Source organism: Equus quagga, chromosome 9 (assembly GCF_021613505.1).
Source record: "Equus quagga isolate Etosha38 chromosome 9, UCLA_HA_Equagga_1.0, whole genome shotgun sequence".
Taxonomy (NCBI): Eukaryota; Metazoa; Chordata; class Mammalia; order Perissodactyla; family Equidae; genus Equus; species Equus quagga.
The window spans coordinates 105,030,489-105,042,472 of NC_060275.1; the positions used below are offsets into that span (position 1 = coordinate 105,030,489).

Consider the following 11,984-nt stretch of genomic DNA (forward strand, 5'->3'; position numbering starts at 1 on the left):
CACGTAAATTCGTGTTGTAAGTAACTTGTCAAAAAAAGACAAGAAAATCTCTTTTTTCACTTCCTTTCCAGTATTTTGTCCCAAGTTGGAGCTAGAATGATATTGTTCTTTTTTGTCTGTTAGAGTGTTTGATTCATTTTAATTTAAATTAATGAAAAATGTGTCTTTGCCTTCATAAAACATTATAAACTTCAATTTATATTTGCCAGATGATTAAAATGAAATCTCAATTCTAATCCAATACAATTCTTGTACCACTGGTGAAGTAAGCATTATTATTAACCCTAATTTATGGGGAGAGACACTGAGAAAAAAGCAGATTGCTCTGGGATTTGTGATTTTTTTATTCCCTGCTCAGTGTAAACATTTTTCTCAATTGTATGAAAGAATTATGCTGACTGATTCTTTATATTCAATTTTAAAATAATCCGTATTGTCATGTGAACCACCTTGTAATTCATTTAGAGCTACATTTCAATTTGTGCTGATTTATACAGGTGAATTTTATGGAATGAGAAAGTGATTCATCTAATATTTATTACTAGATGGAACAGTGATAATCTTGAATCAATATAATTTTCTAAACACATATTGAAACACACATACATAAAAATACAGCAAAACTTACTACACAGTTTTCAGTAAGCTAAGAATTTCAGAGTTCTCCTTTTCTCTCCCAAATCCCGTGTTTTGTCTTCTAGAAACGATTCTCAAGTTTTGCTCGATTGCTCAATTATACTAAAACCTAATTCCAAGTCATCAACATTTCTTATTTGAAAATCAAAGAATTTTCACCTCTTATTTTTGGCACCATTCTTTTCTTCCTTACACCTTTGTTTACATAGCTGCTGGAATTATGTGTGGTGTCATTTCCAAGCTTGAATATCCGTCTTGGTCTTGCCTATATGTGAAGATGGCACTCGGGAGTATTATCTTCAGGCCTATCAAATCCATGCAAGATATGATTCAGCCACTTGGTGTTCTCACTCAGATTCAGTTGTGCCAATCTGATCCCCAAGTGTGGAGTAACTTTCAATTGCATACAGTCTTTTCAGCCATCTTCTTTTCTATTATGCTTTATTTTCTTCTATTTTACTTATGCAGCAAATTAAGGACCTGCTTGATTGTTGTGATGGTCTGTGACAATTTTCAACCCTAGAAAGTATTTTGTGGAAGCTCACTCAGTCATATATAGTAGGTAACTGATGTGTGGTTTGTGTAGTGCATTTGTATCACATCTAGCAAAAACAAAATAAACACAAGAACAAACAAAAAATGTGTACTTTGCATGGAGTCCCTAATAGATCACGTATTGTAAGAGATCATGCTATGCTCAGACATGTGCACATACTCATGGTCAATTTCTGAGCATTTCATCCCTCCCTAGGGCTGCATTCCCATTGTTTCAAAGAATATATATAGCCTCAATTATATATATATACATATATGTAAATACATATATATAAATAGCCTCAATTATATATATAAATACAACTGAGAATTAACAGTAGAGATAGGGAGGTCTCCATGGAAAAATGTGTGCAGTGTGCAAACCTATGTATGATTATCTGTATGTATGTGTGTATTTCCAAAAGAATTTGTTTATATTCTTTGCCTGTCAGCATCACACTACAAAATAGTATAATTTGCACTCAAAGCAAATACTTAAGCTACCGTGTTTTGTAATGTATATAATTTTCTCTTTTTCCATTAGGTAGAAAATGGTTGCCCGTGTTCACCTATTGTGAAGATTTGGAATCAGACAACTACAGCTTTGGTTCTCCAAGTGTTTCAGGATGTAAATGTAGTCTGACCTTTCCCTGATGGGCAGTTAAATCATGGACATGCCAAACAATTTACTTTGGACTCTCCTTCCAAAAGATGCTTTGGCTTCTCTCTTGAATGCTCACTAAGCATTTGTAGCTGACAAGGAAAAGAAAGAAAACTGTTAACTGGAAAGTTATCTTACAATGAAAATTACGAGCACATCTTGCATCTGTCCAGTCCTAGTGTGTCTCTGTTTTGTGCAGAGGTGTTATGGAACTGCTCACCACAGCTCCATCAAGGTGACCAGAAACCAAACCAAACACATTGAGGGTGAAACCGAAGTCCACCATCGTCCCAAAAGGGGATGGGTTTGGAATCAGTTCTTTGTTTTAGAAGAACATATGGGACCAGATCCACAATATGTTGGAAAAGTAAGTTTTCATTGTCTTTTCTTCCCCTTTTCTAGGAAATTGTGGGGTGAGATGAGGATGGAGTTAGAGTTGGATTTGAGAGACATGGAACGTGAAGTGCATTATATTATAGAATGCTATTACTTATAGTCAACAGTTCAAAATAATGATTGTAAAAAATGAACTTTACCAATCATGTCACATCCCCTTGAACGTTTGTCCATATGTACTAGACTGAGTGCTCTTTACCAGCATATTGCTCTCTCTGTTCTCTCATGTAAAATGGAAACAGTTAACTGGACACAGAGTTAAGTCATTTTGTCTTTATTACTGTGAATGCATATTGGAATTCACAATGTCGTTTACTGATACACTGATATTTAAAACTTTTTACTATCTATTGCTGATGCACAGGATGCTAAAAAGAAAACACTGTATCATGATGTTTAATACATTTCTGTTAGTTATTACAGAGATTGTATTCAAATTCAAGTAAATCTTTAAAAGCATATGGATATTTCTCCAATCTTCCAAATTAATTTCCATGACAATGCTGATAAATTTTAAATGTAGATTAAATACACTGGGTGTACACTTTTTTAAAAATTCCCAAAAGAATGAATTTGATGAAATGGGCAGTAACTTCAGTCTAACTTCCCTTTCTGTCAAAAATACAGGTAAGACAGTATCATGGCTTGTCAAACACTTTAGGAAATTGTGTGCTCAGTAATAGAGGGCAGTTTAAGGATGTGTCATCTAGCCTCCAGGGTAAAGAATGGGAGGGGTGGGCACCCCATAGCTCAGTGGTTAAAGGTCCACGTGCTCTGCTTTGGCAGTCCAGGGTTCACTGGTTCAGATCCCAGGTGCAGACCTACTCCACTCATCAGCCATGCTGTGAAGGTACCCCACGTACAAAGTAGGGGAAGATGGGCACAGATGTTAGCTCAGGGCTAATCTTCCTCAAGCAAAAACAAACAGGAGGATTGGCAACGGATGTTAGCTCAGGGCAATTCTTCCTCACGCGCAAAAAAAAAAAAAAATTAAAAAGAATCGAGTGAGAAGCAGAGAAGCCATCTTCTGATGAATTACTGATGGTTGGAAGCAGCCACACTTAGGTTTGTTGAGTATCTATGGGAGAAACAGCAAGCACAGCAGTGGAATCTCCGGGACTGCAGCCTCAGTGACTTCCATTTCCCTGCTTGACTATTTATTTTCACTTTAGCACTGTTAGTACAAAAAATTAAAAAAAATTGTACTCCATCCAAATCCTGGTGCTTCTCTAATGTGTAGGCAGTACAGGATCACGGGCCATCTGTTCCACCCCTCGTCCAACAGGGACTGGGTTGCAGCTGTATTTTCTGTACAAGGCAGGGGCTGTGGAGTCAAAATATGGAACACAAAAAAAGATCTGAAACAATTCTATCATTTTCTTATATGCATATTAAAATGAGACAAGAGAATCAACTTCATCATATACTTTTTTCCCTACAAAGTATTCCATGAAGTAAATGGAAACAAATATGTTAAAATTAAAACATAATATATTGAATTGCTTGAAAGTTATTTTTCTTATGAACTTCAAAATTCTTTCTCTATAATCCTTTCAATCCTTGAAAAGGAGAAAAAAAGGAACAGAAAAAATTTTTCCCCTTCAGGAGTACACCAAAAGGAAAAAATATTTTATTATTAAAAAGGTTTTGTTATGCCTATTTCTTGTCATTTTTATTTAACTAAGAAACAAAAATAAAATTTGCCAGAAAGAGAAAGGGAGAGATAAGACAACTTCTCATTTTCTCTCTGTTCACCTAGTTTTAATGAAAGATGAAGCTTCAGTAGGTAGATCAATTCCAAGCGATCTTTCTGAGCTTGGGTGCCAAGAAACATATGTTTGAGAGCTTGTTACCCATCAGGAGGTGGCAGAGGTCTGTGAAACCATTCAAGTGTGTGGAGGTTCTGTGGAAATTAGGATCTGTTCTACTGTTTGTGGTATTGATGAAGAAATACAAGGAATCACACCCAGGATGTTGTTCTCTTAATCTCTGCCTCGCTTGGGCACCTCAATCAAAGTGTTTCTCTCTGTTCTAATCTGCTTTTGTGAGCAATTCTAACTTAATTGTACAGATTCTTCCCTCTCACCCACCAACCTCCAATATAAATACGTACATATACACATACATACATACATATATACATAACTTTGACAATTAAAAAAATACAAAGCTCAACAATCGACATGTGCTGAAAATAATTCCTTCTTGTCCCATTATTTTTATTTAAGAAGTGAATTTATATCCAACACTTATAAATAGATAATAAACAAATTCATATTCAAAAACTAGAATCATTACAATTTCTATGAGCCTGAGAAGGGACATCTCCAAAGAGCTGAAAATTGTCTCCTTTCCACCTCTCTGTCACAGAAATGCCAGCAGGAAGTTTTTCAACAGAAATAAAATAATCATCATGCATTGCAGTTCTGGTATTAATATTTTTTCTAGATGTATCATATATGCTTTTTTAAATTCTCCTTGAGCTCTTGATTGTAATTTTGTATACCTGTAGTTATACTTCACATTATAAAATAATAGTCACTGGACGTTCGATAAGAGCACAAGCCTCAGTGTTTTGATACATACCAACTTCCCTTGTCTTATGATAATTTTCTTAGACTTTTCTCTGTCAATGACTGGATTTATTATGAGGGAATTTATTTTGTTGACATTGGTCAATATATGTTTTTCACTACTAAGACCTTTATGTGTGGCTAAGGCCATGATCATAAATCTATTTCTAATGGCAGATAGGATACATATACATATATATGTATAATCATATGCCAATCATGCATAAATATATATATAATTGTACATATATATGTATAATTTGTAATCAATAATTTTTTTCTCGAATGTATTGGCCATGAGAGATCAAACACCAAAACTACCATATAAATATGTCTCTTGGATTTATCTCAAGGCCTAGTTAAAGTTTGTTTTTTTTTAATGATAGGTTACAATCTTGTGAAATTTCAGTTGTACATTAATGTTTGTCATTCGTGTTGTGGGTGCACCACTTCATGCTTTGTGCCCACCCCCACCCCACCTTTCCCCTGGTAGCCACTAATCTGTGCTCTTTGTCTACATTTTTAAATTCCTCAAATGGGTGGAGTCATACAGAGATTATCCTTCTCTAACTGGCTTATTTCACTTAACATAATTCCCTCAAGGTCCATCCATGTTGTTGCAAATGGAATGATTTTGTTCTGTTTTACAGCTGAGTAGTATTCCATCGTATATATGTACCACAACTTCTTTATCCATTCATCTGTTGATGGGCACTTAGGTTGCTTCTGTGTCTTGGCTATTGTAAATAATGCTGCAATGAACATTGGGGTGCATGAGACTTTTGGAATTGCTGACTTCAAGCTCTTTGGATAGATACCCAGAAGTGGCATAGCTGGGTCGTATGGTAGTTCTATTTTTAATTTTTTGAGAACTCTCCATACTGTTTTCCATAGTGGCTGCACCAGTTTGCATTCCCACCAGCAGTGTATGAGGGTTCCTTTTTCTCCACAACCTCTCCAACATTTGTTACTATTAGTTTTAGATATTTTTGTCATTCTAATGGGTGTAAGGTGATATCTTAGTGTAGTTTTCATTTACATTTCCCTGATGATCAGCGATGATGAACATCTTATCATGTGCCTATTGGCCATCCGTATATCTTCTTTGGAGAAATGTCTGTTCATGTGTCCAGCCCATTTTTTGATCGGGTTGTTGGATTTTTTATTATTAAGTTGTGAGAGTACTTTATACGTTATGAATATTAAGCCTTTGTCAGATATATGACTTGCAAATATTTTTTCCCAGTTAGTGGGTTGATTTTTGTTTCAGTCCTGTTTTCATTTGCCTTGAAGAAGCTCTTTAGTCTGATGAAGTCCCATTTGTTTATTCTTTCTATTGTTTCTTTCCTCTGAGAAGACATGGTGTCCGAATAGATCCTTTTAATACTGATGTCAAAGAGTGTACTGCCTACGTTTTCCTCTAGAAGCCTTACGCTTTCAGGTCTCACCTTTAGGTCTTTGATCCATTTTGAGTTTATTTTGGTGAATGGTGAGAAAGAATGGTCAATTTTCATTCTTTTACATATGGCTTTCCAGTTTTCCCAGCACCATTTGTTGAAAAGGCTTTCTTTTCTCCGTTGTATGCCCTCAGCTCCTTTGTCAAAGATAAGCTGTCCATAGATGTGTGGTTTTATTTCTGGGCTTTCAATTCTGTTCCATTGATCTGTGCACCTGTTTTTGTACCAGTACCAGGCTGTTTTGATTACTGTAGCTTTGTAGTATGTTTTGAAGTCAGGGATTGTGATACCTCCCGTTTTGTTCTGTTTTCTCAGGATTGCTTTAGCAATTCGGGATCTTTTGTTGCCCCATATGAATTTTAGGATTCTTTGTTCTAATTCTGTAAAGAATGTTTTGTTGGTTTTTTTGCATGTGTGTGTTAGGGAGATGGGCCCTGAGCCAACATCTGTGCCAATTTTCCTCTGTCTTATGTGAGATGCTACCACAGACTGGCTTGATGAGAGATGGTAGGCCTGCGCCCAGGATCCAAACCTGAGAATCCAGGGCCATCAAACTGAAGTGCACGAACTTAATCACTACACCACCAGGCCGGCTCCAATTAAAGATCTTTTTATATATTTCATGAACTTGTTAAAGATATTTTTAAATAATTGAAGGATTAAGGCAAGGAAGATATAATAGCACGTTTGTTAGAAAATAAGTTCTTTCTTCTGGAATAAATTATATGATAACGTCATTACAGTTTTAAAACAAAAGCCTTCCCATCTTTTCCAAAAATCATGGAAAAACTAACACAGACCATATAGTCTATTTTTCATTCCTCAAAAGATGAACAGTGCTGAATGAACCCCATTATAAGTAAGAACATATTATATGAAGTATCACACACATCCTAAAATGCATGTCACACATCATCCCTATCATTGGAGTAGACACTTCGCCTTCATGAGATAATAATGATTAGTGAACAAAGAGCTGGGTTTGAGTTATAGCTTCTCTGCTTATTATCTGTGTTACAACTGGCAAGTCTCCTCATTTCCCTGCATTTCTGTTTCCTTACATGTAAAACTGAGAGATGCTGCTTTACATTTCTGTTACTAACTTAAATATATTAGAAAGTCTGGCTTATAGCTTAGATTATGGGTCAAACTACGGCCTGTGTGCCAAATTCAGCCAGTTGCATGTTTTGGTATTAACTGCATACTAAACAGTTTTTTTTCATTTTTGAATTGTCGAAAAAAGTTTTTAAATAATATTTTGTGACACATGGAAATTATATGAAACCCTGATTTCAGTTTGCATAAACAATGTTTTAGTGGAGTACAGCCACACTCATGCATTTATTTATTGTATATAGCTGTTTTCAAGATACAATGGTAGAACTGAGTAGTGGCAAGAGAGAGTAAAGCCCGCAAAGTCTAAAATGTTTAGTGATGACTATTTACAGGAAATGTCTGTGAGCCCCTGGTTAAGATATCTGCCTCACCTAGTATACTGTGAACACCTTGGAAGCAGTTCTGGGACTCTTTCATCTTTACTCACACAGGATCCATCTCAGTGCCTGTTGTAATGGTCAACTATGGTGACTCACTGAGAAGTACTCCCTAAACTATAACCTGTTGTAGCCCTACTATGTTAATGGTTGTGATACTTATTAGAAATTATTAAAACAAAAATCTCTCTCACTAGTCATTGCTTTTAAGGAAGAGAGAATTTTCTGAGGTTGTTACACTTTCACGGGTGTGTCCCTCCCCCATAGTTCTTTTAATGTTTATTAGCTCTGGTGTTTTTGTCTTTATTGTTGTTTTGTTGTGTTACACGCAATAGTGATGAACGTTCTTGTACACAAATCATTTAGCAGACTTACAGGTATATCTGTGGGAGAGATTTCCAGAAGTGGGATTTTGATTCAAAGATAAATAAATCTTTAATTTTGGTGGATATTACTAGATTCCCCTCATAGGTGTTTTAGTAATTTGCACCTCTGCCAGTGATGTGTAAGAGTGACTATTTCTATATTGTAATGGCAACAAATGAGATAGTAAAACTTGGAATTTAGGAAATATAATGGGTGAAAATTTGCATCTCTGTGTATCTTTAATTTACATTTCTCTTATTATGAGTGAAATTGATCATCTTTTCATATTGGGGGAATAGAAATAGTTCTTTTTTTTACTAAACGACTCTTCATAGCCCGGGATTTTATATTCTTTTGTTATTCTTTTTAGTTTATCAGTACCAGTAGTTCTTTATATAATAGGTACAATAGTTCTTTGCTAGTCACATAAATTACCAATGATTTCTTCACAGTTGCCATTTGCATTTTGACTTTGTTTATGCTTTATAGAAATTTATTATTTTAATATGATAATTCTTAGCATTTTTGGCTGAAAGTATGTTTTTATTTGATTTGGATTCTTCTGAAATTTGAGGCTATTGGTGTTCAGAATTAGTAGCAGTAGATAAAAATGTTTTTTTCAGGCCTTAATATCTATCATTTATCAGATGTGTTAGAAGATATTACTTTTTGAATAATAAGAATGGTGTAAAAATGAAATTGCATTTGTTAGAGACCAGAAATTCTAATTTGGTATACATCTGAATTCCTATTTTTAGCCACTAGCCATTGACTGTATTGAATATGAGTCTCATATTTATCAATACAGTATATACTATATGTGTAGATTGTAATTGCAAAGTGTGTTGACTCTTACTGGTGTATGTTGGGAACATGTAAATGTATGTAACTGGTAGAATTTAAATAAGGATATAAATTGAAAAGGTCTATTAACACACTACTGCTAGCAATATGCTTCATATATTTCAAGTGGTAACTGCTTGTAATTAGCAAGATGTTCTGCTCCATAAATACATACTGTTTTCATTTTGAAAACATTATACATGATTTTTTTAACTGGCCAAGCATTCTTATATAAGATACAAAGGAAACTCTGTGTTTATTCCAGGATATTTGTAAGTGGATATTGTCCACGTTGCATTATTTAATAATTAAGGAGAATGGAATAAAAAATCACAAACAAGAAGTAAGAGACCAAAAAGTGTGTTCTTACTTAGCAGTGTGTTTTAGGGTAAAATAGCTGATCTATTAACAACGTTATGTTAGATTTGGGGCTGTATTGACAGTAAAGATATGTTGGATAATAAAAGTTAATAAGAACTTAAAAATTTGCAGAATAAACAAGTTAATTATATTCTCCATTATCACTTACCTACCTTTGTGGTGTATCTGCTTATAACTGTTGGATTTTTTTCTAGATATAAACCATAACACGTAGAAGATATTGCCCATATCTACTAAGAATTTAGTTAGTAAAATTCGACCACTCTTCACCTCCTCCCCACCCATGTCCTGTGGGTGTGTGAGTACATAAGTGTAGATGGTAGATAATTATTCTCAACTTGCTTTATTAAAAACTATAGCAATAAACATACAGAGGTAAGCAAAGAATCCTAGCAATATAAAGGAACTAAGAAATCGTCTTGCCAAATTCCTTAAGTAATAGAAAGCAACTTGAAATGCTTGAAACAGTTAAGTGACCTCTTCATGTCCACAGAATTAGTGATGGTTGTGCCAAAGAAAAAATTGTAAGCTATCTGATTCTTTAATGAAAATCAATTTCTAGCATATAGTACATGAAATTCCCCTGTCATCATTACTGTTATGGCTGTTATTCTATATTTTTTCTTTTCTTTAAAAGACAACCTTCAAATCTCTTTTAATATGAAGCACTGTAGTTTCAACTTAAACAAGTGATTTTGAGGTAAAAGAGAGAATAAACCATGTAAAAAGGATAGGAAAGATTCAGGCTTCAGAAAAAAAATATTTGATAGATTTAGTATCATCATAAACTCTGAATTAAAAATTAAATGCACAGCAAAGAAAGGCCCAAATTCTCATCTAATATTGTCAAGATGATAGTTTTATGAACATTTTTATCATAGCTGCCTTGAAATGGAAAACATTGTGCATCAAAACATGACATTTGAATTTTGTACAAATGACAATGTGATGACATGATGTCATGGGAAATTAATTATGGCATACAGTTCCATACGGATATAGAACTTTCTCAATAGTCATCATGCAAATTTAACTACTTAGATCCAGTGCTATAAGAAATTGGATGCATGAAAGAGTCATTTGATTTGATGTATATTTGTTTAATTTGTAGTGATTTAGAACTTTTTTCTTGAGAAATCAGATTTCATTAAAGTTATATTTTTAAAGACTAGGTGATATTTTATTTAAATGTTTAATTAATGTATTTCTTAATGCCGTACTTAGAATTTTTTAAAAAGTCATAATACATATGGACACAACATATATATTTACTTACATTGTGAACTTCATATTACTATACAAATGCACTCACCCATGTATATATTGGTGTGTGTGTGTGTGTATAAGTGATGCTAAATCAGCGGTGACTTTGACTCCTGGGGGCATCTGGCAATGTCTGGAGAAATTTTTCGCCAGAGCTAAATTGTCTATTAGTTACAGTTGGCCTACTCACTAAGGTCTATGATACTTAAAGGGCCCAGGAAAATGTTTTAATGCATTTTCAAAGCAGAATAAAATATGAAAACGAGTATAATTCAGCTGAGTTATATTTAGTCTTTATAGTAAATACAATTATAAGTAGAATTTATTGTTTTAATTGAAAAAAGGGCCTATATAAGGCAAAAAGGCCAAGGGTTCATGAAAGTTCTAATGTGGATCTGATCTTTGATTGTGACAAGTAAGGATGTGGTGCTGCTGGAACTTACTTAGTAGAGGCCAGAGATGCTGTCACACATTCTGTAACACCAAGGACAGTTCCCGCCCACCCCCAACAAAGGGTTATCAGCCCCAAATGGCAATAGTGCCAGCACTGATCTGATATTAACATCCTTAATGTTTCTCTTGGTCAAAATGTTTTTGAATATTTTGTCCAAATTATTATATCACTGTAATGATATTTTATATGTGTATCTTATGATGTGTCTGTTTATAACACGTACAGAGTAGTTTTAACTTTTATTTGTTAATTAAACTTTTATTTGTTATTAAATTGTTTGTGACAATTTATTGACATATTTATTTGACAATATTTATTTTACTGACAATTTATTTTTCTAAGCAATGATTTTATTCCATTATGCAAATTGTGATTTCTAATACCCTTGGACTTATTACTACCAATTTATTTTGTATTTTATATTCACTATGTTTTTTGTTTTTTCCCCTTTTGTTCTACTATATGGACTTCTACTGGAATTTCTTTCTACTGTTTTAGAAGTTTTATGCTGTATGTTTTTGATATTTGTGCTTGTCTTAATTTTTTGCAGGCTTTCTTGCCTTGACATGTCACAATTTAACATCTCTACCCACCTCCTAAACAACAAGGACATAGAATGATCAAATTTTGATTACATTGTTGTGTTTTCTACTTTTTACATGCCTACTGTGCCAAGTTGTTTTTAAGCCACTCATTATTCTTCTTACTGTTATTATGATTAGTATTATGTAAAAGTGTATAGTTTATGTCTAACATATTTAACACTTTTTGACTATCCCTTACTTCTATATCAAACTTCTCTTAGTTTACTTTTTCCTGAGATATGACTGTACCCTATTTTTTTAACAGATATCCTTTATAAGTTGAAAGTTGATACTTTTACAGTTACCCTAAACAACACATAGAATTAAGGATGTTTAGACACTA

General features: G+C 33.9%; 1 protein-coding gene across 1 annotated transcript in view; it reads left to right on the forward strand.

The window, feature by feature from the left end:
* Nucleotides 1-1,970: 1,970 nt before the first annotated feature.
* Nucleotides 1,971-11,984, forward strand: part of CDH18 (cadherin 18) — a 304,050-nt gene continuing 294,036 nt past the window's right edge. The window contains exon 1 of the mRNA XM_046672142.1: nucleotides 1,971-2,198. Coding sequence (XP_046528098.1) covers nucleotides 1,971-2,198 — 228 coding nt within the window. The remainder of the gene's footprint in view (nucleotides 2,199-11,984) is intronic.